At 49.2% G+C, this 26,891-nt stretch overlaps 2 protein-coding genes and 1 long non-coding RNA gene across 12 annotated transcripts in view; 2 read left to right on the top strand and 1 right to left on the bottom strand.

Annotated features, from left to right (window-relative positions):
* Positions 1-14,334, top strand: part of SCUBE3 (signal peptide, CUB domain and EGF like domain containing 3) — a 37,638-nt gene extending 23,304 nt beyond the window's left edge. For 5 of the 7 annotated variants that reach the window (XM_060109444.1, XM_060109442.1, XM_060109443.1 and 2 more), the window contains 16 exons: positions 32-148; positions 2,087-2,209; positions 2,723-2,839; positions 3,348-3,473; positions 3,769-3,885; positions 4,022-4,126; positions 4,415-4,531; positions 4,867-5,025; positions 5,216-5,431; positions 5,792-5,953; positions 6,160-6,327; positions 6,835-6,996; positions 7,435-7,632; positions 8,090-8,242; positions 8,367-8,446; positions 10,269-14,334. In XM_060109444.1, the coding sequence (XP_059965427.1) occupies positions 32-148; positions 2,087-2,209; positions 2,723-2,839; positions 3,348-3,473; positions 3,769-3,885; positions 4,022-4,126; positions 4,415-4,531; positions 4,867-5,025; positions 5,216-5,431; positions 5,792-5,953; positions 6,160-6,327; positions 6,835-6,996; positions 7,435-7,632; positions 8,090-8,242; positions 8,367-8,446; positions 10,269-10,418 (2,270 nt within the window). In that variant the 3' untranslated portion in view covers positions 10,419-14,334. The remainder of the gene's footprint in view (positions 1-31; positions 149-2,086; positions 2,210-2,722; positions 2,840-3,347; positions 3,474-3,768; positions 3,886-4,021; positions 4,127-4,414; positions 4,532-4,866; positions 5,026-5,215; positions 5,432-5,791; positions 5,954-6,159; positions 6,328-6,834; positions 6,997-7,434; positions 7,633-8,089; positions 8,243-8,366; positions 8,447-10,268) is intronic. The other 2 variants (XM_060109445.1, XM_060109447.1) reach the window with 2 other exon arrangements.
* On the bottom strand, positions 6,550-20,340 carry LOC132496836 (uncharacterized). Its single transcript, XR_009533535.1, has 3 exons — positions 20,202-20,340; positions 7,573-7,674; positions 6,550-6,632 (listed from the first exon to the last, which is right to left on the bottom strand). It is a non-coding gene; the product is annotated as an uncharacterized LOC132496836 (long non-coding RNA).
* Positions 20,341-20,638: 298 nt separating this feature from the next.
* The window catches only part of ZNF76 (zinc finger protein 76), a 32,197-nt gene continuing 25,944 nt past the window's right edge, over positions 20,639-26,891 (top strand). For all 4 annotated transcript variants that reach the window (XM_060109451.1, XM_060109449.1, XM_060109450.1 and 1 more), the window contains exon 1: positions 20,639-20,746. The gene's annotated coding sequence lies outside the window, so the exon portion shown is untranslated. The remainder of the gene's footprint in view (positions 20,747-26,891) is intronic.

Below are 26,891 nucleotides of genomic sequence, written 5' to 3'. Positions count from 1 at the left end.
GCTTACCATCTCCCACCTCCCTCCTAAACAGAGACCTGTGCTGTCAACAACGGGGGCTGCGACAGTAAGTGCCACGATGCAGCGACGGGCGTCCACTGCAGCTGCCCTGTGGGCTTCATGCTGCAGCCGGACAGGAAGACCTGCAAAGGTAAGGGTTTTCAGAGGACAGGAGCGTAAGGATAAGGGCCTGAGGTTGGGACCAGAGATACAGTACCTATTGTGGGACCTCCTCAAGCCCCTAGAGACGATCCTGATTGTAAATAACTGAGGCTGTGACTAAGGCTTGTCTCCTGCCCACCTTTCCCCATCTCAGTTCAAGGGGCACAAAAAAAGTTCAGCCTGGGTCTTCCCTGGTGGCGCAGTGGTTGAGAGTCCGCCTGCCGATGCAGGGGACACGGGTTCACGCCCCGGTCCGGGAAGATCCCACATGCCGTGGAGCGGCTGGGCCCGTGAGCCATGGCTGCTGAGCCTGCGCGTCCGGAGCCTGTGCTCCGCAACGGGAGAGGCCACAACAGTGAGAGGCCCACGTACCGCAAAAAAAAAAAAAAATGTCCAGCCAGTTCCTTAGTGCCCCTGCCCCACTTTGTTTTCCTTACTCTTATTCCCATTTCCCCTATGGGTCCCTAACCCTCTTGGTTAATGAACGTGCCATTCACATTTGTTCCTGGGTCTAGAAGGATATTTGAGCCCTGACTATGTCTGCACAAGGTCACAGGTGTGTTCCATAACCTCCTTAACCCACGTTCCCCAGACCTTCCCCGTGGAAAGGCTCTCCTGGTCAGAGGGAGATTAGGGTAGCAGTTGGGAGCACTGATGCTGGAGCTTGGCTGCCTGGGTTCAGATTCCAGCCCTGCCTCTTATTAACTCTGCAATCCTGGGCTAGTTACTTAGTGTCTCTGCGCCTCAGTTTCACCAAGTAAAGTGCTTGCCTCATAGGAATGTTGTAAGGATTAAATGAGTTACATATAAACTATATGTAAAGTCTTAGAACAGTGCCTGGCAAATGGTGAACACTCTGTGTTAGCTATTATTATGGTATAATGTCCCACATTGTCCATTCTATTTTCCCCACCTTTTAATTAGCCAGGTTTAGGGGAAAGGTGGAGCCCGGGAGGAAAAAGGGAGGGTAGCCATACTGAAAATTGTGATTCATCAGGTCTGTGTCCCTTGGTCACAAGGAGTGGGGACTGGAGGAAAGCCTGGGCTTGCTCTTTGTGTCTTCTGGCCCAACAGCTGGTAGAGAGGCCGCGGAGGAGGTTGGGGTGCGGGGGAGGGCTGGGGCCGCAGGTCAGACAGCCAGAGCTGAGAGGTTTGCTGCTAGGAAGGGCTGTTGACAGGTATGCTAAGAGTGAGGTGGAAGACTGCCCCCGCTGCCCCCTCCCCCAAGTAGGGGTGAGTAGCCTGGGTCCCGTCTGCCACCCGCTTGGGGAACTTGACCTCAGGAAGGAAGCCGCTCACGCCCCCCTCCTTCCCTTCCCTTCCTAGTGCTGAAAGCTGCCTCAGGCCTGAGTCTCTCCAGACCTCTCACAGCCCAGCCCCCTGCCTGGCCCCCACCCCTCCCCCCATCAGCTCCCCAGCCTCACTGGCTCTCCTGGAGGTCCTCCCTGCCTGGCCTCTCTTCTAGCTCCTCCTCTCTGAAGCGCTGCCCCTTTGAATCTCCACCTCTCTGCCCCCTGCCCCCCCCCCCAACTCCGTGCTCTTATGGCAGGCAGGGGTGGGGGACAGTAAGGGGATAAACCCTGTCCACCAGCTTTCTTGGGAGGGGCTGTCAGTGGCAGAGTGAGGGGCATGGACTAGCCCCCTGTAGGTCAGGTGCCCACCTACTTCTAGGCAATTACCTGAGGGCCTGACACTGGTTCCCATCTTTCCCCTTCTAAGAAGACTCAGTCTCAGGAAACAAGGTTGTTACTAATGGCCACGGATACCTGGAACGGGGGAGAAACAGAGATGGGAGAGAGAAAGAGGCAGGCCCAGGGCTCTCCTTGATTCTCCCTGTCTCTGTGAGGGAGGGAGGGATCTTGTCTCCCTATTTGTCCCCAGCCTTCAGTATTACTCTGATTCTCTCTCCTTTGCCCTGCCTCCCCAGACATAGATGAGTGCCGCTTGAACAATGGGGGCTGTGACCACATTTGCCGCAACACAGTGGGCAGCTTCGAATGCAGCTGCAAGAAGGGCTATAAGCTTCTCATCAATGAGAGGAACTGCCAGGGTGAGCAGACTTGGGCCAAGGGCAAAGCCCTCTGGAGAGTTTCTCGGGGTGGGAGAGCTTCAAAGAGGCCAGAGGGCCAGAGCCTGAGAAGCTCAAAGGACACTGTGGAGAGTCTCCATAGGCAGTGTTGTGCTGTGAATTAGCAAATGCGCTCCTTCCTCTGGGCAAACCAGCTCTACGCTGGGGCACATGGCTTGGCAAGAAGTGAGGGATGGATTTCACCCCAGTTCATATCCTTGGCAGGATCTGACCAGCCTAGCCACACATGGTGGCCCTGATCCATAGGCACTGGACCTCAAGAGTTCCTGACTCCAAACACTCCAAATGGAGCGGGCTTAGGGGGTGGGTAGGCATGGCTGAATTGCTGATCTTAGGGCTGGACCAGAGGTAGGAACTCTTTTCAGTTTAAGAGAGAGAGCCAAGGCCCCTCCCTGGAGCCCTTGACCTGAGCACGGAGTCACAGGGTCATGTGCCCCAAGACAGATTCAGCGGCTTGAAACCTTGCTCTTCCAGATATAGACGAGTGTTCCTTTGATCGAACCTGTGACCACATATGTGTCAACACGCCGGGGAGCTTCCAGTGCCTCTGCCATCACGGCTACCTGCTGTATGGTGTCACCCACTGTGGGGGTAAGTCAGCATATCTGGACCCTCAGCCACCCAGCCCCTCTCACCTCCTCACCCTTCAATTGAACGAGTCCCTGAGTTGGCTGGTGGCTGTGGGCAATCACCAGGTGCATGTGCCATGTCTGCATTCATCATGATGAAGTGGGAGAGGTTAAGACAATTGAGAGATTAGAGTATCAGGGAACAGCATCCTGTTTCCGAAACTTCTGTCTCCCATCCCCATCACTGCCTCTTGACTCCCATCCTTAGCTTCCAAATTACAGCCCCACTGGTAGATAGGAGTGGAAGCCTTTAAAAAGCTTGTTAGCTTGGCCCCTTCTCAATCCTTCTTTTGACTGGGAACAGAGATAAGGGAAGGAGGTCCTAGGTTTGAGCTCTTCTCGGGCCGGGAATCACCTCAGAGTGCCTGGAACTCTACCAAAGGTCCTCACTCATGGCCCACTCTCGGGCTCCTCCTCCCCCCCACCAACCCCCTTATTGTTTGTCTGTGTCTGCCTCCTCCCTCTCCCAGATGTGGATGAGTGCAGTATCAACCGGGGAGGTTGCCGCTTTGGCTGCATCAACACTCCTGGCAGCTACCAGTGTACCTGCCCAGCAGGCCAGGGCCGGCTGCACTGGAACGGGAAGGATTGCACAGGTGGGCAGCGCCCTCTGCTGGCTGAAGCTTGCACTGCAGTTTCAAGGTGGGGGGTAGTTGGGGTCCTGGAAAATGTGGAGTTCCATACTGAGGAAGGTATGAGGTAGTAGGAGATAGAGAATGTAGCCATTTGAGACGTGAAGTTCCTGGTAAATAATCCCTTCATTCATCTCCATGTACAGTTGCAGTTCTACATGTAGCTAATTCTCTTCCTCCTAATTACTTGACTGACGGGCTGACAGAGAGGGCGGGAGAGGAAGACCCTCTCGTCCTCAGGCTTCTCTCCACTTCCTAGAGCCAGCAAAGTGTCATAGTAGTCCTGGTGCCTCGAAAGCCATGATCAGCTGCAGTCGGTCTGGGAAGAAGGACACCTGTGCCCTGACCTGCCCCTCCAGGGCCCGGTTTTTGCCAGGTACAGAGAGGAGGTTGCTGGAGGGCTGGCAGGGAGGAAGGCTGGCTGTTTAGGCAGCTCCTCTGGTCCCCTTGGATTCCTCCAGCCAGTGGGGGTCAGGGGGCAGGTCAGAGCTGTGACAGCCCCCTTCTCTCAGAGTCTGAGAATGGCTTCACCGTGAGCTGTGGCATCCCCAGCCCCAGGGCTGCTCCAGCCCGAGCTGGCCACACTGGGAACAGCACAAACTCCAACCACTGCCATGGTGAGCACCAGCCCAGAGGCCTTGTTCCATGCTACTCTCTGGCTTATTAACCCCTATTTCTCTTCCTTATTAATCCTCCTGGCCTTACTTTTCCCTGGATCCCCTTCTTTCCTCTGTAATTCTCCAGCCCTGCTGCCTTGCTCCCTCTACCCTTAACAGCCGATGCCCTTGGCTTTTGTAATCCCTCTCCTCCAGCCAAGCCCCTGGCCCCAGCTTCCCAACATCCTCTATAGCAGCCCCCACCCTCAAGGGACCCCCAGGCTGTGCTGAGCTCTGCCATCCCTCTAGAGGCTGCAGTGCTGACGGTTAAACAGCGGGCTTCCTTCAAGATCAAAGATGCCAAATGCCGTTTGCACCTGAGAAACAAAGGCAAAACGGAGGAGGCCAGCAGAATCCTGGGGCCAGGTCTGGACTGGGGACCCCACTCCAGTGGGCTATCTGGCCACCAAACCCTTCCCACCCCTCAGCTCTTCTGCTTAGTGGGATCTCCAAAAACCCACTGGCACCCTGAATTCTGGACGGAACAGGGGAAGAAGCGGTTGTAGGCATAGGGTCCAAGGAAGTCCTAGGATATCCCCCCCACCAACTAATTAGTATCTTAGACTAACAGAGAATTGAGATGGTTATAGTCAGAGATCTGGTGAGATCTGTCTGAGTTGGGGTGGAAAAGTGAGAGCTGGGAGTAAGAACATTCCCTGTTCCAGGGGGTGCCCCTGAGGTTGACAAGGCCTCTCCCCCAGGTGGTGCCCCCTGCTCTGACTGCCAGGTCACCTTCATCCACCTCAAGTGTGACTCCTCTCGGAAGGGCAAGGGCCGGCGGGCCCGGACCCCTCCAGGCAAGGAAGTCACTCGGCTCACCCTGGAACTGGAGGCAGAAGTCAGAGCCGAAGAAACCACAGGTGGGACTTGGGACACCGTTGGGAGGAGGGTGGAAAGGGGAGGGCAGAGACGGGCAAACAGCAGTGAAGGAAGGGGCAGACCCTGCCTAAGGCCAAGCCCAGGAGCCAGTCCCTCTCACCACGGCCCTCCTGCTCACAGCCACTCTTTCTTTCTCTTCCTTCTCTGACTCATAACACCATCCCCCACCAGCTGGCTGTGGGCTGCCCTGCCTCCGACAGCGGATGGAGCGGCGGCTGAAAGGGTCCCTGAAGATGCTTAGAAAGTCCATCAACCAGGACCGCTTCCTACTGCGCCTGGCAGGCCTTGATTATGAGCTGGCCCACAAACCAGGCCCAGTAGCTGGGGAGCGAGCAGAACCAGTGGAGGCCTGTAGGCCCGGGCAGCACCGCTCTGGGGCCAAGTGTGGTAAGGGAGCTTGCTGGGGAACGGGGGAGCGGGGGAGTAGGGAAGGCTCAGCTTGGGTCTGGTTCAGAGCAGGACACTTTACGGCCTCAGGTGCAGCTCTCCCATGGTGAGGCAGCCAGGACACTCCTGCCCGTCACCCCCACCTCCTTGGTCCCAGGCTGAAATCCAGAGGGACATCATGTTGGGCCACCAACCCTCCTGCACATGGCTTTGGCCCCTGATCCTCCCAAGCAGGATTCTGTCTGTTCCCAGACAAAGAGATTCTCCTTGAATCTGGGGGGAGAGGGAAGGGGAGTCCCAGACCTGGGTGGTGGGAAGTAGGTGGGGGGTGGGTGGCTAGCGCGGCCGACTCTCCCTCAGTCAGCTGCCCGCAGGGAACGTATTACCACGGCCAGACGGAGCAGTGTGTGCCATGCCCGGCGGGCACCTTCCAGGAGAGAGAAGGGCAGCTCTCCTGCGACCTTTGCCCTGGGAGTGATGCCCACGGGCCTCTCGGAGCCACCAACGTCACCACATGTGCAGGTGCCAGGGGAACAAACAATACAGAGTGGGGTAGGGTGGGCACTGGGACGCCCATGGGCATGGGATTTCCCAAGGCAGGCCCAGGCTCCAGGCCACTCTCCTAGTCAACATCCTGTTTGTGTGTGCCTCTGTCCCCTGAGACTGGGTGACCCCGTGGGGGTGACCAGGAACATCCCCATCAGAGTTGGGCCCTCGGTTTACTGCAGGTCAGTGCTCACCTGGCCAACACTCTGTAGATGGCTTCAAGCCCTGCCAGCCATGTCCACGTGGCACCTACCAACCTGAAGCGGGACGGACCCTGTGCTTCCCGTGCGGTGGGAGCCTCACCACCAAGCACGAGGGAGCCGCCTCCTTCCAAGACTGTGACACTAAAGGTGAGTGGGCAACTCCCCCCGGTACAGGACCCCAACCCCAGCTACTTCCAAAAAACTCTCCAAGTCCCCAGAGGAGACCCAAGTATGTCGCCCTACCATCTTCCCCAAACCAGGGAAGGCCCAGCTGCATGACCAACCCCCGCATCCCACTCATAGGACCCGTCCCGACCCTCCACCAGTCCCAAGCGTGGGAAGTGGGGAATAAGTAACAGTTCTACTTACCCCTCTGCTTTGGAAAGCTGGTGTCACCTTGCCCTCTGTACTACAAACGAGTTTCTGTACAGGTTTGCGACTGTGCTCAGTGCCTGAAAGAACAGGATTGGCGCTGTAGCCAACCACTCGGTCAAGTTCGTTTTCCCCTGAGCTTACATTCTGGCCCGACTAGGGAAGGCTGGGACTCTAGAAGGAACTCTGGTGTCTTCATTCATTCTCTGTGATGAATGTGTCCTGCCCCAGAACTCCCGCTTGCCTGCCATCTTAACTCCTACCCTTCCCCCTTGCCTGCAGTCCAGTGCTCCCCTGGGCACTACTACAACACCAGCATCCATCGCTGTATCCGCTGTGCCATGGGCTCCTACCAGCCCGACTTCCGTCAGAACTTCTGCACCCGCTGTCCAGGAAACACAAGCACTGACTTTGATGGCTCCACCAGTGTGGCCCAGTGCAAGAGTATGTGTCAGGCCAGGCTGTGGAAAACGGGGTGGAGAGGCCTGGGAGCAGTGGGCATGGGGGGGAGCCGGAGGTGGGCAGGGAGTAAACCAACAGGGAGGAGGGCTGGGCAGTGGATGGGCAGGAAAGTCCCACCCTCCATCTCTCCCCAGCCCACTCAACCTCAAGACTGGTTGCTGGGCTGGGCCCTGTAGCACCCTCTCCCTGGAGGGGAGGGAGGCAGGTAGTGGGGAGGCAGGGACAGGTAAAGTGAGATTAGGAGGTACTAAAAGGGCAGGAAGGAAGGGAGACCCAGAACTTGGAGAAGAGATGATGACTAAGAAGGAGGCTGCCTAGATGTATCTGATTTCCACTTCAGAACTCTTCAATTTCCCCAACCTATTTCCCCACTGACTTCCCTTCTCTTTCTTGCTTTGTCCACCGGGGCTTGGCCTACAGATCGCCAGTGTGGTGGGGAGCTGGGTGAGTTCACTGGCTATATCGAGTCTCCCAACTACCCAGGCAACTACCCAGCTGGCGTGGAGTGCGTCTGGAACATCAACCCCCCACCCAAGCGCAAGATTCTTATCGTGGTACCCGAGATCTTCCTGCCATCTGAGGACGAGTGTGGGGACGTCCTCGTCATGAGAAAGAACTGTGGGTGGCTGCAGAGTTGGGCCAGGGAAGGGCAGTCCAAATCTGGTTGGGAGGGAGAGAGAGAGAAAAAAATTGGTGCTGGAAGAATTGGGGCAATGATGAGGGAGGCCTCGGAGCAAAGGAAAACAGCAATGAATGTTACGTGTTCGGTGGAGAGCAGAGTTAAGAAAGCCAGCTTTGGGAGTAGAATTCCAATAGTCTTACATGTGTCACTTTCCTGTTCTAGTATTTTTACTGTTCCATTCACTTAGATGTCAAATTTCTTACACTGTGTGACTGCCTGGATGTCAAAGAGGAATTGTGGAACAAGTCCAGGGCATTGAGAGAGAATATGTGTATGCTGGAGGGTAGGAGAGCTACATACGTGAGGGAGGGCCTCTGTCAGCATGATTCCTCACTCTAGGAGGACTTGGAGAGCTTGCCCTGCTCTCTCCTGACCCGCTGCTTGCCTTCCCAGCCTCCCCATCCTCCATTACCACCTATGAGACCTGCCAGACCTACGAGCGCCCCATCGCCTTCACAGCCCGCTCCAGGAAGCTCTGGATCAACTTCAAGACAAGTGAGGCCAACAGTGCCCGTGGCTTCCAGATTCCCTATGTTACATATGATGGTGAGCAAGGGCAGAAGAGCCAGGGAAGTGGGTGAGAAAGGGGAGGCTCATGGGTCTTGAAGGGAGCAAGGAAGCAGGAGAAGTTCCCACCCCTGAGCCCCCCTCTCCTTCGCTGACTTTGCAGAGGACTATGAACAGCTGGTAGAAGACATTGTGCGAGACGGCCGGCTCTATGCATCTGAAAACCACCAGGAGATTTTAAAGGTGAGTGAATATGAACAATAATGATGGCCAGTGTTTAATGAGCACGTAGCAAGGTGCAGGCAATATGCTAAGTGCTTACTTGAATATTCTCATTTGATTTACACAATAGCTCTATGAAGTAGGTACTTTCATCATTCCCACTTTACCGATGAGAAAACGGAGGCACAGAGAGTTAGAGCACTTGCCCAGTGGTAAAGCTGGGATTTGAGCCCAAGCCCATCTGACTGCAGTGTCACTCACACTGTCTTACACTCTGGGTGAAGAGGAAGGGAGGATGAGGAGATGAAATGTCCTTGACCTCTTCCACCAAGAAATATACGGAAAATGTGGTTTTGAAAGATGCTTTTGCATAAGTCCCTGCCTTCCCGTACTCCCTCCTCAGTTCCCACAGAAAAACAGCATATCTAGTACAGTGTTTCTCAGAGTTAATTCGGTATAGACCTCTTTTAAAGGAAAAGGAATGTTTCCAACATTGAAGGATGGTCTGGATACCTAGGTCTGTGGATCCCAGTTTGAGAAAATCTTACTAAAGAAACTATAGTCCTAGTCACAGTATTATCCTTCATAAATTTTCAATGCAAAAACATGTTATCTTTATGATAAATAATTTTTGTATTATTATCAAAATGAGACTGACAAAAATCTAGAACTTGCAGACTGCGAAGAGTATAATGTCAGCAATGCTTTTCAAAAATTTTTAGAGCATCTGAATCCTTATATCAAATATGCTGTGGAACTCCAATGCATAAAGTAGAGGCACCATTTTGATTAAAGTGGAGATGAGAGGCTGGAAGCTCCACCCCTTGTTTTAAAAATCTGCTGATGCAATGGAAAGAACACTAGCCTAGAAGCCAGAAGAGCTGAGTCCTAATCCTAATGCACAGTGCTTGGCACCCAGTAGGCTCTCCACACATCATGTTGCTGTTTCAGACAGGGTGATCCGGGAAGGCCTCTGAGGAGTAGAGACCTGAATGCGGTAAAAGGCTGTCCATTAGAAGATCAGGAGAGGAGCATTCCAAGCGCAGGAACATGGGAGCCACGTGGCATGTTCAAGAACCTTGAGGCCAGTGTAGCTCAGCAGAGTAAGGAAGAGTCAAGAGGGGGAGAGAGGAGAGACAGCAGGGCACAGATCGCATTCAGCCTCTGGGCCATGAAAGGGATTCAGCTTTACTGAGTGATAAAAGAAACCAGACTCAAGAGGGGGGGATATGGGGATATAGGTATACATATAGCTGATTCACTTTGTTGTACAGCAGAAACCAACACAACATTGTAAAGCAATTATACTCCAGTAAAGATATAAAAGATAAATTAAAAAAAAAAAGAAAAGAAACCAGAGAAGTGTTTAGGAAAGAAGGACGTGATCTAATGAAAAACCAAAAAAAGTCATTCTGGCTGCTGTGGGGGAGAACAGTCTGTAGAAGGACAAGGGTAGGAAGAAGCATGGAGACCAGTTAGGAGGCCATTGCCAAGTGAGAGATGATGCTGGCTTGGACAGGGTGGTAGCTCTGGAGACAGTGAGAAGTGGTCTGACCCTGGATATATTTTAAAGGTAGAGTCAACAGGATTTGCTGTGGTTGTGAGCTAGAGAGAGGGGTCAAGGATGGCTCCAAGGACTGGGACTGAGCAATGGAAGGATGGAGCTGCCACTGACTGAGTTGTAGAATTCCAGAGGAGCAACAGATGGTGGGATGGGAATCCAGAGTTCACTTCTGGATATGCCTATGAGACATCAAGAGGGGCTGCTGCTGAGTGGAGGCTGGTGGTCCTCTCTCCCACCACTGACACTGATGCTGACATTGCTACCTGCCATCCTCTGCAGGACAAGAAGCTCATTAAGGCCTTCTTCGAGGTGCTGGCCCACCCCCAGAACTACTTCAAGTACACAGAGAAGCACAAGGAGATGCTGCCCAAATCCTTCATCAAGCTGCTCCGCTCCAAAGTTTCCAGCTTCCTGAGGCCCTATAAATAGTGCCGCTAGGCCCAAGACCCAGGTTTTGAAGCCCCCAGACTCTTTAGCCCTCAGAGCCGGCAGCCCCCACCCTCGGATGAGGAACTCTCTCCGATCTCTCTTTTTGGAGAAAAAAAAATCTCCATATAGACCAAGCACTCTCCCTTTCCGTTCCCCTAGCTTCCTTTCCCTGTCTCTTTCTGCCTCGCTCTTTCTCTTTACTCATTTCCTATATGCTCCCTGGAAAAGCCATTCAGTGCTGGCTCTATTCTCCCGAGGGGTGAAGGAACAGTATCCTGCTCCCCTCCCCAGCCACACTGACCATTTTACCAGCTCACATCCCTGACCCTATCAGCTTGGAAGGGTGCTAGAGGCCCACGAAGGAAGTGGGTCTGGTGGGGGAGGGGGAAGAGGGGCTTCTGCCGTTATAGGTTGTGCCTTGCTAGACAGGAGCCAAAATGTCCCCTGGCTGTGCCCCCCAGGAATATTCTAACAGCCCAGGGTTCTGCCAAAGAAGCCTTTGACTTACAGGCTTAATGCCAGCACTCGTCCTCTGAGACACGTGGTTTGAGCCCTGGAATGCCCACACAGCCAGCTTTCCTGTCTACACAGCTCTTCTCCTTCTTTGCTCACATCTGCCTGGGGTCCAGTTCATGAGGGCTTACAAAAGGCCCACACCACTGGCTAGTGGACACCAGCTGCATGAGGAAGAGCAGCAGGAATTCCCATGTTGAATAGGCCGCTGCTGCTCCCCAAGAGAAAGACTTTATCTCTGCAGGACAGAAACCAGGTTTTAAAGCATCGGCAAAAAAAAGAAAACGAAAAAAAAAGAAAATGTGTCCTCTAAAGGACTAGACTACAGAACAATTGGAAGCCAGCCTCAAACACCAATCCCTTTTCTTACTTGTCTTCCCTGGCCCAGCCATTCCCTCACTCCCACCCGAGTGCTCCCTGGGGGAGCCCTATTCCCCTTGCTAAGTATTGTCCTTAAAGAAACATGGCTGCTGACCAAAAGCCAGCTTGGGCCTTGCCCCCAGAGTTGTCTTTCCCTTGTAGTCCCAGATGGCTTGTGGGCCCCACCAAAGAGGACCCCGCTCTGCAGCCAGCCCAGAGCCACCTACCTCTGGCCCCAGGCCGTGGGCAGCAAGAGGAATGTGTGCACTTGGCGAGCCTTCTGCCACCCTGTCCACAGCTAATAAGTGCAATCATTTTGAGTCTTTCTATGTTGACTAGAGGGAGGGGTTTTTGTTTTCTGGTTTTGTTTTTTGTTTTTGTTTCTTTTTCCTCTATTAGAACAACCCTATTTATAGCTGCCTAAGAGAGAAGAGTGTATGTTTGGAGTGGAAGAAAAAAGGTTTTGAATCTCATGAGCCTTGAGTGCTGGAGCATCTGATCTGTCTCTACTCCCCCAGCAGAGGCACCTGATATGTAGGATATGTAATTCTGGGGACTTGATGGAGTGGGAAGAAGAGGGACCTGTGTTTGCTAAACCAATCCCACCATCCCTGTGCCTCCATGAATTCAGCATGGACCTCAAGACTGTAGAGGCCAATGGAATTGGCTAGTGATTCTCCACCCCAAGTAGGGAAAACCTCCATCGTTTCCCTGCTTTCATCCAGCTTTCCCCTGATGTGCACATGGAAGAAGACCAGGACAAACCCCCTGGGGATAGGCCGACTCAGGGCCCTGAGGCCAGAGACAAGGCTGTGGGAGCCAAGAATAGGACAGTTATTCAGGCATGGAGTTGTTTGCCTGACGTTGGCCATTCTGCCTACCCCTGTTTGCCATTTCCTCTTGGAGCTGACTTCAAGCCTAGCTTCCTCAACTACTGCTTTTCAAAAGGAAGAAGAATCAAGTCCATGCCCAAGTCCAGATCCTGCACATACTCCACCTTCAATCCACTGCTGCCTATAAAATTATTTTCCATTTGCTCCTTCTAGTTCCCCCAAAGCTGTAGCCCTATTCGATCAAAGGCTAACGGTTGACTCCTAGGGCTCACTTCTAATGACTGTCTCAGGCTATTGCTCCCCAAGGAGGCTCAACACTAAATAAAGGAGCCAGACCCCACCCCCCCAATCAGTAGCATTCACCAACTGAAACAGCCTTAGGCAGTAGGTAACCAATGTCACAACTAGATCCCCTGACATCCATTAGCCAACACCATGGCCCTTGGGGATAGAGTGTCTGGCTGCCTTTGTCTCTGGGTCAAAGAAGGCTCTGCTGTAGAGATACAAAACGGCTGCTTCCAAGCAGGGAAATGGTCATTTAATAGAAGTATCTACACTTCCCAGAAGATGCCATGAAAACAGCTTTAATCAACTTTGACCATCCTCATTCTCCACCAGAAGCTAGGGTAACTTTCTGATTCCTCTCTCCCTACCATTTTGCATCTCTCTCAGAAAGCCAAACAGTCAAGAGTGCTTCCCAATTCATGCCTTCAGGGTCTGACTTCTTGCTCTCCATTCCTTTCCTGTCACCCTCATACACACACATAAACACACTTCCTCTAACCATTTATTCCATGGTTTCCGGGGCTTGCAAATTATTTCCACAGTATGGAAAGTAGAGACCACCAAGCTTCTTAACTAATGTCAAGACAGATCTTGGAGATCAGGTGAAGACCTGCTAATGTCCACCAAGTTTAATTTAGGTCGTCCAAGTTGGGAGTTAAGAATCCAGGCAAAGCTGCTCCTAAACCTACAGAGGAAGCTGGCCCAGGGGCATCAAACTAAGGGTTAGTGGATTGAGGAGTCAACATTCAGGGACTCTCTAGGCCTTTACAGGCCAGACAGAAAAAGAGGTTTTTACCACTGTAGGGAAGTGGGAAGATGGTATAAATGGGAACCCTTCATGAACTAGCCAAGAGGCCTCTCTGCAGGATGAGGTATTCGTAGGGCCGCAGTACTGCGAGGCCTCATTTTTCTTAGTACAAAACCTGCCCTGATCTGAGTCTGGGAATGGGAAGCCATTCCTGCAAGGGCTGCAAGCGCCAAGTGATGCATATCAGAAAGGCACTTATGTCTTCAGCAACGTGGCAATCTCTTTTTATTCTCTGCCTCTGTCTTTCTGTATTATTGGGCCAGGCCCATTCCCTAAACCTTAGAGAACAAAGTCAGGAGAAAACTGACCAGAGCCTGGACTTGAACTGCCCTGCCCCAGGCCTACAAATTCCCAGAGGTTGACATGGAGCAGTGACTGCTCTGACTCTGCCAGGATTGGATTAATTTGAGGTGGTGGAGGCTCAGATTTAATGCTGAAAGTTCAGTAGTACAGTCCTGGTCTTTAGCCCTAATGAAAGTTTTCATATCCAAGAAGTTTTCTCCATATGCATGTTTGAGGTGACTCTGGAGATTAGGGGGTCATATCTCAAATGTCAGAAAATATTATAGAGCGTTCAGACTTCTGTATTTGCTGCTTAACCTCAATATAACAGGCTCAAACTAGAGGAAGGGAGACAAAGTATAACTGACCACAAGCAGAAAATGTTAACCTGCTTGGCTTCTCTCTTAAGCACTGTAAGAGAACAGTGGAAGCCAACAACACAAGAATACCTTTAAATTTGACTTGTCTCAAAGGTAGCACACTCTGTCCTTGGGCCATTACTTGGACTAGGAACCCTCTACAAAAATATACGATAAGAGGGAATAGAACCCCCAGTTCTCTTATCAGCTTATCCAGACAACACAGATTGTAACAGTTTGGACAAACCAAAAACTTTAGTCTTCTGTGTGAGTTGAACTTAAGTTTCGGAGAATAACCATTACCATGTGGGAGGCTTTTTTTTTTTTTTTAATGCAAAAGAAATCTCAAAATATTGTATTTATATCTACCTTCCACTGCTGCCGATATAGTAAGCATCTCCTACACAACAATAAATGATGCAGTTCATAGAGTATTTTGCACTTGGGGGAAAAATGTATCTGAACTTGTAAAAAGAAATGTTTGGATTTTGTATTGTCTTTTTTTATTATTATTATTAAAATACTAAATGAAACTTCTCAGCCTGGCATCTTTTCCTCTCTCAATGGTTTACCCTAGAGCTGGAAAAAAGCTCTGAGGAGACAAAGTGTCTTTGCTTCCAGATAGGACCTACCCCAATTTTTCATTTATCCATCTTATTCCTAATGATTTTAGAATTTGAAAAGGCTTGTCTATTTTAAAAAGCAGTATCAAGAGTTATCCCGAGTGGGGGAAATTTGGGGTATTGTTGCTTATCATACTACAGTCCCCAAAATCTAGCCAGGCCACAGGTGGTTAAGATACTTCCCTAGTAAAGATGTCCCATCTCTAGCAAAGTACCAGCACTGAGATTCACCAACGCTGTTCTTTTTATGCAGTACATTCTTGGCCACCAAACAGAATTCTGAAATAGAGATCATTCAGCCACTACCACCATTACTATACAGGTCTCGGGAAAGCAACCTCTAACCCCTTATAAATGAACAGTATCCATTTCTGGGCTCAGAGATGATAGATAAAACTTAATTGTTGTAATTACATAATTCCCTGACGTGACATTTTATTGGATTTAGTAGCTACATGATATAGCCATTTAAGTGGAACAAGGAAAAATCTACCTGATCAAAAAATATGTTGGGTTGGCCTACCAGAATCCTGAACTTCCCCATCAGCATCTATAAAGGAGACAGGTGCATTCTATTCCACAATTGCTGAGCTCCTGTTACGTGCCAGGCATCGCACCTCAGGCCATCACAGCTTGATAACGATAGCCATGCTCAAGATCTGCACTCCTCATGTAAGACTGATTACAACTGACCTTTCTACCTAGATTTCCCAGCAGGAGAGGGAATCCAGTCAACTTGGTGATTATGAGTATAAATTAATTCACTGGCATTCTATTTCATACATTAACTTCCTGTGAGTTTGATTCAGTGTGACAAAATATGAACACCTTTGTGTGGACTGACAAAAATCACATTTCTAGAACTGCAAAGCTGAGGACCACATCCAGGACCATGGTGAGTGACTATACCAACTTGGGGCCATCTTCTCTGACTTCTCTCCTAACCCTCTTCTATTCCAAAAACACCAAGTCTTCCTCCTTCTTTCTAGGACTTGCAATCATGTCCCAGAATAATGTAGAGTCAGGGCCAGTGGAGTATGGGTCTGTCTATATCAAGCAGTCTTTAAAGTGAGGTACATGAAGACTTTCCAAGGGGGGTACCTGGGCAAGGAAATCAATCTGAGGAGAGTTTTTTTTTTTTTACGTTTTTAAAAAAATTTATTTATTTTATTTATTTATTTTTGGCTGCATTGGGTCTTCATTGCTGCGCACAGGCTTTCTCTAGTTGCGGCGAGCAGTGGCTATTCTTCGTGCAGTGCGTGGGCTTCTCACTGCGGTGGCTTCTCTTGTTGTGGAGCACGGGCTCTAGGCGTGCAGGCTTCAGTAGTTGTGGCACATGGGCTCAGTAGTTGTGGCTCACGGGCTCTAGAGCGCAGGCTCAATAGTTGTGGCACAGGGGCTTAGCTGCTCCGCAGCACGTGGGATTTTCCCAGACCAGGGCTTGAACCGGTGTCCCCTGCATTGGCAGGCGGATTCTTAACCACTGTGCCACCAGGGAAGCCCTGAGGAGAGTTTTAAGGGAATACATTTCCAGATCCTCAACTTCCATAAGAATTCTTCCCTAAAACTCATCTGTTTGAGAGCCAGCCAGCATATTCATGCACTCTCCATTCTACCTCCTCTATCACCATAATCCTTGTCCTACTTTACAAAAGAAAGGCATATCCCTCACCTGCATTGAATCTTGATGCATGGCCTAGGGTGTAAAAACCTGGGGAGTAGAAGGAAGGGGTCATTTTTTCCCTTCATAACAAAATATTCCCATTACAATCAATCTTCTCGTTTCATCTTATAAAATGTTTCCTATTTTCTACCTCCTGCTAGCAAAAAATGAAATTGTTAGCTGCTCAAACAATTATTTCCTAACAAAAACTTTCTTTTTTATTAAATACATAAGAAAAAGTTTAATCATGAAGTCTAAGAAAATTATTGGAGTTCTTTCTCTTTTTTTGTTACACGACTGTTATTTAGTTGTTCCCAAAAGCCAAACATGAGTTCAACACAAGCAGAAACTGGTATTGCCAAGGGACTAACATGCCTTCTACCCTACTTTTCACTTAATAAATTAACTAATGTATTCAGCTATACATTATATGGCATTATTCCAAATTATACAATGAGAAATAGTACCATCTTGTTTTTACAATTTTTATAATATTATTAGATCTATATAATTTTAATCATGACTGACTTTAGTAATCTATTTTATAAGCTAGTTAATAATTTATTTCCCAGTGATTTTTATAATATTCTTTAAAAGTAAATATTAATATAGTTTATTATTTTAATAAATTAATTTTATTTATTTATTTTTGGCTGCGTTGGGTCTTCGTTGCTGCACGTGGGCTTTCTCTAGCTGCGGCGAGTGGGGGCTACTCTTCATTGCGGTGCACGGGCTTCTCATTGTGGTGGTTTCTCTTGTTGCCAAGCACAGGCTCTAGGCGCGCAGGCTCAGTAGTTGTGGCGTGCAGGCTTAGTTGCTCTGTGGCATGTGGGATCTTCCCGGACCAGGACTTGAACCTGTGTCCCCTGCACTGGCAGGTGGATTCTTAACCACTGCACCATCAGGGAAGTCCCTTAATGTACTTATTTAAATTGAAGAATAAAGTCAGACTTTTCCTGACAGAAAGTAAGTCTGATGTGAAATGAAGACTGGCTTTGCTAATTCCACAAATGGCAGGTGTTTTCCATATGGAAGTGAATCTGCATGTCAATATTTTAACAGAAAGATACTGAAAACATGTAATGATGTAAGAATTTTATCAAAAAAATTGTGTTGGCAAAGAAGTACGAAAATCAGTTATCTGATTAACTAGGTGCCTCTGAGTGAAAAGGTGACAGATAATTAATAATTATTTTCATAAGACTGAAACATACTCAAATGACTAACAAATCCTTTTGCAAGATCAGTGGTTTCCAATTCTTTGCTTTTAATAAAGTAAAGGAGGACTTTTTTTTTTTTTTTTTTTTTTTGCGGTACGCGGGCCTCTCACTGTTGTGGCCTCTCCCGTTGTGGAGCACAGGCTCCGGACGCGCAGGCTCAGCGGCCATGGCTCACGGGCCTAGCTGCTCTGCGGCATGTGGGATCTTCCCGGACTGGGGCACGAACCCGTGTCCCCTGCATCGGCAGGCGGACTCTCAACCACTGCGCCACCAGGGAAGCCCAAGGAGGACTTTTGATAGTACTTGATAACAGTATTTGGTAATAGGACACTTTGTGATTGTTGGCATGTAATTTAGAAGTAGTTCAAAGACTTGAGGGATATCGTTTTAACAAATTTCTTCCTTTCCCAATTACTATGTGAACGTTTCTCAACGCTTATGTCTATAAAAATAAAAAACAGGTAGAGAATTGGTGTGGCACCTTATCTCCTTCCACCATTAGGTAATGTTAGTCTTGAATACCTGAACTAATTGAGGAGAAAAACCATATTTCTCACTGAGATGCATTTTCAATAAAATTGTACTTTTTAGGTTTCACAAGTTATAAAAATGTGTAATATAGTGATGTTGCTTAATAAATCGTGTTCTAGTAATAACCGTAATGACAATTTGATTCGTAAGAAATTTTTCAACAAAGCTATGGTCACAAGCAATAAGCTTAAATATATACTCAATTTTGTTGCAAAGAAGGTGATAGTGATCAGTAAAAGACTTTAAAGCATACAAATATACTAATTAGGATAAAGTTCTATAGGGGCATGAATGGAATTAGGAATTCAATAAGAAAGGGAACCATATAAAATTTCTTGTTCATATATTTTTAAATGGATGTTGGCAGACATCAAATATTTAGGGTATTTGGAGTCCACTAGATACAATTAAGAAGGATGGGGCTTCCCTGGTGGCACAGTGGTTGGGAGTCCGCCTGCTGATGCAGGGGACACGGGTTTGTGCCCCGGTCCGGGAGGATCCCACATGCCGCGGAGCGGCTGGGCCTGTGAGCCATGGCCGCTGAGCCTGCGCGTCCGGAGCCTGTGCAAAGAATCATGTAATGGTTTTAGTTTAAAACGTCAACATTTGCAGTAAGTCAGAAATTATATCCTCTACAAGTATTTAAATTTATGATGGAAAATTTAGGTATCAACTTAGAAATGAACAAGGGGGTACATAGTTCTTTAAAATTCTTATATGGAGTCCATTTTTTAAAATGTCTGAAGACCACCAGCCTATACGGTATATTGTGGGGATGGGGTTCAAAGGCAGAACAGAAGTTACTAGAAATGATCTTCAATCCTCCACTCCAAAGTATCTTCCTCCCCAGTTCTCCTGAGTACCTGAAATTACCCATCATCAGAATCTTAATACTTCAAATTCAGACACTAGTTTCCCAGAGTTTTTGTTGTGTAAAGGGAGAGGTGATTAGCCAGTCAAATTAGGATCTTCAAGGAATGTAAGAAAGGACAGATGTATTTTTTATTATGGAAAAAGGTGGTGCGGGGGGGGGACAAACTAGGACAACCTGAGTTCTAGTCCCTGCTCTATGTCTAACCAGAAGTTTATGCTACAAGCTACTTTGTTCTCTCTTTGTATCTAGGTAAAATAACTTGTCAAACTTCCACCAAAAAGGACCAGAAAGAGGGCACCTTAAAGGTCAGGCTGTTTATTTCTATACCTGGAGATGTAGAAAGATTAATTATAATATATATAACCATAAGAATGGGCCATCGGAACTTCCCTGGCGGTCAAGTGCCTAAGACGCTGCACTTCCACTGCAGGGGGCGCAGATTTATCCCTGGTCAGGGAACTAGGATCCCCCATGCCCTGCAGCGCGGCCAAAAAAAAAGAGAAAAAGAATGGGCCATCAGTTGTCACTTACTGCCCGCCTAAACTGAGAACCTGATGAGAATTGGAGCCCCAGTCCCACCTCTGGAATTGTGCCAAAAGCAGTAAGACGCGGAACAGAGAATGTCTAAAATTGAAATGGAGGCTTTGTGGTTAAGCTCTTTAGACAAGGGAGGAAAGGAACCACCAATGGCACCTCTAGCTACCATGGGCCCCAAACACAGTACTCTGTAAATGTTTCCAGTTTATTCGCATACTTCCTTTAAAAATTTTTTTTAGTTAAATTTGGGGGCCGGGGAGAGAGGAGACAAAAGAAAGGACTTAAAGTCTAAAAGCACAGAGAGGGAGAAAAGTTTCTCACCTCATTCCTCCAGTCACCCCAATTCCTCTCCTAAGAGGCAACGTTTACCAGTTCCTCATCTAACGTCTCTATTTTTAATTTTTTTACCAAAAGCTCACTCTCTTTTACTTTTCCCCTAGGTATCTGAAAATTCCCCAAGCACAGCCCCTCCCTAGTGAGAGGGGGAAACAGTAAAAGGGCTTGGCTTTGTTCACCCCGAAAGGAGCCTACAAGGGGGAGCAGCTGGTTTTGAGGCTGCGGGTGGGGCTGGCGGGGGAATGAGAGAACCGAAGAGCACCCTCAGGGCGCCCTCCCTAAAAGAGGCCAGTCCCTCACGGCTCCTCGACGTCCTCTTTTTCAATAAGGAGCTAGTAATACCCGCAATTGCTTCCTTCAGGGGGTGGCTCATAGATCGTAGGCAGTGCCAGCGGACTGCGCACAGTAAAGCGCCTCGGGACCGTAAGGCGCAGGACGACGCCTGGGGGCTCTGAGCCGCGAAGAGAGGGTCCGTGGCCCCGGTGCGGAGAGTGGCGGCCGCGAGAACGGCCTCCCTCACCATCTGCCCCTCCGGTCCTCCCCGCCTCCAAAAGCGCACCTTCTCACCCGCAGGCGGCCGACGAGACTCGGGGTCTCGGGCTCCTCCCGCCTCCCACCTCAGGTGGACCGAGTCCCTCGGCAGGACAGGTGGAAGCTCCTCATTGCTATAGAGATGACCGGCTCGCGAGCCGCGCCCAGTCCCTGACCGGGGCGTCGTGACGTCATCACGCCCTCCCCGGGCGCTCGGCCTCGCGGGCGGCGCGTCACCCCGGTCGGGGGGCGGGGCGGGGCTCTCACCGGCACCGTTCAGAGCCTGGCTGCCCGGGCTCCAGCGGCCCGGGAACCGGGATAAGTAGGACGGCGGCCGCAGCGGCTGGGGGTGCGGGGTGGAGCGTGCCCTGTATTTTATATACAGGTTCCGGGGCCTGGTAGAGGCGCGCCGAGAGGAGAGGAGAGTGTGGCGGCCCTGGAACCTGGATATGGCGCGAGGCAAGCTGCGCGCGGGCGGGCGGGCTATGGCGCAGGCGGGTTGCGGAGCCGGCGCTGGTGGCGGGGCCCGTTGCATGGCGGTCTGTCGGCGGAGTCGCCCTCGGGGGCTGTCAGGTTGGTGGCTGCGGGGAGTGGGTCCACCGTGCCCAGGTGGGAGGCCGGGCGGGCGCAGGGCCCCGGCAAGGTCCCGAGCCCGGCGTGCCCACCCTCCTCCGGCCCTAGCCCGGTGGCCGGGAGGCTGGACGGCGGCCTGACCCTCCCCCACCCCGGGTTCCGGCCCCCATCCCTGCCCCTCCATTCCGTCCTGCCACTCCTCCCCCATGACTTCCAAACCCCACCCCGTGACTGCGCCCGCCTCCACCTCTGTGACCCCCACACCGCACCCACTGACCCTAAGACCTCACCAGGTAATCCTCACTTCTTATTCATTGACTCTGCCAACCCAGGAATTTCCCCAGCACTGCCCAGGGACCCACCACCCTCAGCTCTAAACCAGTGACTCACGACCCGAGATCCCTACATCCCCCAAAACGTCAGTGACTCCACTGGTCTGGTAACCCCCTCCACTTCTACCCTGTGTTCCTCCACAAACTTGGTGACTCCCCCCAAACCTTTCCTGGTAACTCCTAAGCCATACCTACTAAAATAGTTTCCCACCCAGTTATCTTCTACATAACCCTCAGTATCTGATAATCCCTTTTTTGCCCTGTAACTTCATGATCCTCATTCCATGTGGCCCCTTCATCCTAAAATCACCTCCACGGACATCCCTCTCTGCACTCCAACCCCCCCAGTGTTAATCAGCACATGACTTACAAGTGCCCTAGCACCGAGCTAGTGCTCAGGAAGATATAGAGATGAATATGAAGTAGATATAGTTGGAGTCATCAGAGAATCTGGATTGAGTGTGTGGTCCCAGATTCAAGTCCTAGCTCTGCCACCGTTGTGCTTTGGGAACCTGGAAGAAGTCCTTTCCTCGCTCTGGACCTCAGTTTCTCATCTGTATTATGATAAGTTTGGGTTAAATGATCTCAGAGTTTCTTTCCAGCTGTGACGTTCTGCAATTCTCAGTCAAGATAATATTTGTTTGCAATCATTTTTGTACTCTGTACTCCTAACTAGAAGTTTACTGTTGTAATCTCAGCTCAGGGTCCACTTGCTTCTTGAACCTTATTCCCTCACTCCTGCAACCCCCCTACACTCTTTTTTTTTTTTTTTTTTTTTTTTTGCGGTATGCGGGCCTCTCACTGTTGTGGCCTCCCCCGTTGCGGAGCACAGGCTCCGGACGCGCAGGCTCCGGACGTGCAGGCTCAGCGGCCATGGCTCACGGGCCCAGCCGCTCCGCGGCATATGGGATCCTCCCAGACCGGGGCACGAACCCGTATCCCCTGCATCGGCAGGCGGACTCTCAACCACTTGCGCCACCAGGGAGGCCCCCCCCTACACTCTTAATAGTCCGTACTCATTTCCCTTGATCAGGCCTCATCAGTTAACATGTTGGCAAAGCAGGATAAGAGTGCTTCAGCTTGGGGTATTGATGTGATAAGAGATCTGGGTTCTAGTTTGACTCTGGCCTGTAAAGTATGGCACCTTAGGCACACCATTTATCCTCAGTCTTCACTTCTACTAGGGTAGGATAATAGTAGTGCTTGAGATAATGCATTCAAAGCATTTGGTACCAGGCCTAGCCCATGGGAGCCCTTAAGTATAAGCCAAGAAGTTCTTATGGGTCTTACTCTGTCCTGGGTGCTAGGGAGTCAACAGATAATGAACACAGGGGCCACACTTTGTATTATCTTGGTACCCTCCGAGCTCTTGGAATCACTGTCCTCTTATCTCTGCTGTGGCCTCCTCACTTCTCTGGTTTTTACCCTGCTATCTCCTTAATAATGACTGGCACTTACTGCTGAGCACCTACTGTGCGCCAAGCTTTGTATGTGTAAACTGTTTCCCCTCACAACCCCAATATATCTACCACTATTTCCCATATTTTGTTTGTTTTGGTTTGGTTTTAAACAAATGAAGAACCTGAAACTCACCCAGATGAGTAGCAGAGCTGGGATTTGAACTCACAGTCTTCAAAACTCATTTGATCCATTGCTTATCTTGCCCCTAAACCTACCTAGTTTTCCAGGTCACTCTCAGCCCCTTGTTCCTTATTTTCTAATAATTTCTAAGCCCAACACCAACACTTTCCCCATCACTTCTAAGGTTTCTCTTAACCTTTACCCCATGGCTTGGTGACTTCCTCAACCCATTGTTCATGACTTTTGACCTCACGTGTCCTGAGACCCCTGCACCTTAATACCTCTCTTTACCCTTTGTCCAAATATCCTCTCACCCTATGAGTCCTTGGAGCTCCCACTTACCCTAAGGTGTCTCCCACCCCAGTGGCACTCTATCCCAAATCCTCTCATCCTCTTAAATCCTCTATCCCAAATTCTCTCATCCTGTTAAATCCTTTACCCCCAGGAATTCATATACATAAGAGGTTGGAAATCTCTTATGAGTGTTCCAGCTGCTTCCCTTCTACCATCCTCAGCCACACCCTGTTACTCAAAACCTTCATCTAAATTAGCCCTTCATCTAGTGAGTGCTTCACTCAGCTTCAGTGAAATGAGCCCCTTCCATCCCAATGTGAACCCATCCTTCAAAATCTATACACCCTCTCATGCTAAGATCCCTCCTCTTCATACCCTTTTCAATATCTTGTGAGATCCTGCCTCTTAGATTCCGTGATCTCATGGCATCTTTCTCATTTTCATCAGTGATCTTTTCAAACCAGAATCATCTTTTACCTTATCCCCCTTCCTGTGCCCTATCCCTTCTCACAGTGCCTTTTTCCTGCCCTACTCTTATTTTTCTTCCTCACCTCACCTCACCTCACCCTCACCTGCATCCTCACCTCACCAATCTTGGTAGCACTGATTATGGTGTAAACCTTTCTCCCATCCCAGCCCTGCCCCTTCTTCCACTCTCCCTGCCACTCTCTCCTTCACACACGGCATGGCCAACCACACTTCCCTGGTTTGTCCAGAGAACTACACTTTTCTCTGGGAGCGTCTGATAAAATAGATCACCAAGATCACAGTCCTTTAGGTAGCAAGAAGAGAGATCTTGGAAATCCTGAATAAATGTAGCCATGTCTTCTTGACACACTTCCACTCTTGTATGCTGTTTATGAAGCCGCTTGCTGTATATGCCCTCAGGGTAGAATGCTTTGAGTGTCAACACGAGTGAGCCCCATTGTTTTCCAAGCCCTGGGAGGACTTTCCAGACCCCTCCCACCAAAGGAATGGATGGTGAGTAGCAAAATGTGACATTAAAGATCCACTTCCAAAAGTCTATTCTGTGGGTCACCAAATTCCCAAATTTGGGAATTATTGGGAATTCCCAAATTCCCAATAATACACATATTGGCTGTATAGCAGTAAATTCAGCAGAGGGCAGATTTAGAGTTAAGGAAGGCATAAATCTTGGGGTCTGCAAATTTTGTGGGTTGATTTTTTTAAAAGGAACTTTCGCCTTAGATTTGTTTAATCTCTCTTAGGCTACAGAACATATTCTGCCTTGGATCTTAGTTATTTGGGTACTCTTCTCACCCAACACCCACCCTCCACCCCCACTGTGATTTCCTTGAGAACAGAAGCTGGGTTTTCTTTATCTTCTGTTATCTTAATCCTGTCCCACATATTTAGCAGGTAGTCAGTGAATACTTCCTGGATTGAATGAACTCATTCAGAAATTCTGCATCAGGTACAAACAAGTGAAAACAGCTAGTGTCTACATCTACTTTGTAGCTACAACAACCCTTCTCCCCAAAACCCTCCAAACGTGATAATGGGCAAGTCCCTTGATTTAAACATTCTGGAATTTAGACACTTCCTTTTTTAGTCATAGCTTGGGTGGGGGAATGGGTGTAAGTGCTTCTTTTTACTGTGTTTCTGGTTAGACTAGAGAGATTGGTTGACATAGTGGCTAGTATACCGTGGTAACAAGGCCAGGGTCTGTCATATGTAGAACAGTTCTCAAGAAAACAGTTAGATGAAATATTTAGCGGAGGTTGCAGAGACAATCAGAGAAGAGAAGAAATCAAATTGGCAAAATGTTGGTAATTGTTGAAGTTGGGTAATGGGTTCGTGGAGTTCATTATACTGTTCCTTCTACCTTTATGTATGTTTGAAATCCATAATAAAAAATTGGAGAAAAAAGAAGAGGACAGCTAGGTGAACAAGTGTAAATTTAGCACTGTTCCTTGCAAAATATCTCAAAACAAACGAGCTGCTGTTACTGAGTCAGTACTATTATCTTGGTTAAGTAGTATATTTAGTCCCAACCTATTTTTGACCTCTTCTGTTTGTGAGATATCATGATGCTAAATTCAAAAATTAGCACACTGCAGAAATGTATCATCCTGGCAACAAGCACCTGTGGCCTTGGTCCTGCCCTGCTTCCCAGCCCAGGTGTGGTTTCTTATGTTAATGGGCTGGACTGGGCCTGAGAAGAGGGAGAGACAGTGGGGGAAGTGAGGGAGAGATCAGAGCTCAACTAGGGTCTTCCCCTTCTGGCCTAAACCCTTCAGATTACTGGGAGATTCTAAAAGTATGGAGGTTCATTCATTCATTCACTCATTCATTCATTCCACTAATGTTTGGTGAATATCTTCTGGAGGCCAGGTACTTTTCTCATACCTGGGGATAGAGCAGTGAATAAAACAAAGTTCCAGGACTTGAGGAGCTCACCTGTTGGGATGAGGCAGAAACATACCATAAACAAGTAAAATATATATTGGGAAAATTAAACAGAGAAGGAAGATAAAGAGTACCAGGAGCCAGGATATTAAATTTTAAGTAGGATGGTCAAGGAAGTTCTTATTGAAAAGGCAACATTTGAGCAAAGACCCGAAGGAAGTTAAGAGGTGAGCCAAGCATTTATCTGAGGGAATTATATTCCAGTCAGAGGGAACAGCAAGTGCAAAAACCCTGAGGCAGGAATATGCCTCGTATATTTAAGAAACATGAGGACACCAGTCAGTATGGCTGCAGTAGTGTGGAGAGGAGAAACATAGCAAGAGATGTGGAGGTGGGAGTGGATTGGTGGTAGATCATATTAGGCCTTATAGGTCCCTGGATTTTTTGTGAATTGTGGGTGAGATGGGAGCCATTGGAGGGTCCTAGGCACCCAAGTGACATGATCTGACATAAAGGATCATTGTGGCTGCTATGTGGAGAATGAGTTGTAGGTGGCAAGAGTGGAAGGAAGGAAACTGATTAGGAAACTATTGCAATAGTCCAGGCAAGACATGTTGGTAGTTTGTACCCGAAGTAAAGCAGTGCGAGAGTGAGAAGTGGTTGGATTCTGGATACGTTTTGAAAGAGGACCCAACGGGATTTGCTGATGGATTGGAAGTGGCATATAAAAGAAATAGAGAAGTTGAGGATAGCTCCCTCATTTTTGGCCTGAGCAATTTAAGGATGGAGTTCCCATTTACTGAAATGGGGGAGCCTGGAAGAAGGATACATTGTAGGAAAGGGAGATAAGGAATTCACTTTTGAATATGTCAAGTTTGAGATGTTTTTGGACGTGAAGATGTTAAATAAGCAGCTGGATATACAAGTCTGTTAGACGTGCTAGTCAATTTCTGCCCTCCTGGGAACTGAAAGAACACTATTACTGGGCAAGAGACAAAGGAGTATGGTGGGAAGAACACTAGCGGCTCAGGTGGGAGACCCGGCTCTGCCACCAGGTAGCTCTGTGATCCTTTCAGACTCCTCTGGCAGCTCTGGCCTGTTTCTTCATCTGCAAAATGACAGCTTTAGACTAGAAATGAGTTGTCTTCTCAGCTCCTCCTGTGTGAGAGTCGATGAAGTAGTGCATAGAGCAAGGGAGATAATATAACTGTACGTATATCTGAGAGCATGATGTAAACTGCTGAGCTCTACACAGCGTAGTGGCGTTGGTGGTAAGAGGCCTCCCTTCCTTTGCTAAAGCAATACCCAGTGAGTGCCTGCCATGTTCTGGGCACTGGACTCAGAGGATCCGATGACAGAGAGATGCATCAGTGCCCTCGTGGAACACTACAGACGAGCCTCCTGGTGTAGCTTCACTGCTGAGTACAGAGGGAGTAGGCTGGAGTCTGATGGTCTGGTGCAGTGTTGGCCAGGGAACGCTTGTTCTTGACCTGGGTCTGGGAGAAAACTACGTGGATGTCGGAGATGAGGCAAGATGGTAATCCAAGTGAGGAAAAAGTGGGCATCCT

The sequence above is a fragment of the Mesoplodon densirostris genome, chromosome 10, assembly GCF_025265405.1.
Source record: "Mesoplodon densirostris isolate mMesDen1 chromosome 10, mMesDen1 primary haplotype, whole genome shotgun sequence".
Classification (NCBI taxonomy): Eukaryota; Metazoa; Chordata; class Mammalia; order Artiodactyla; family Ziphiidae; genus Mesoplodon; species Mesoplodon densirostris.
Note: the sequence above shows the minus strand (reverse complement) of the source record. Positions and strands in the feature narration are given on the sequence as shown.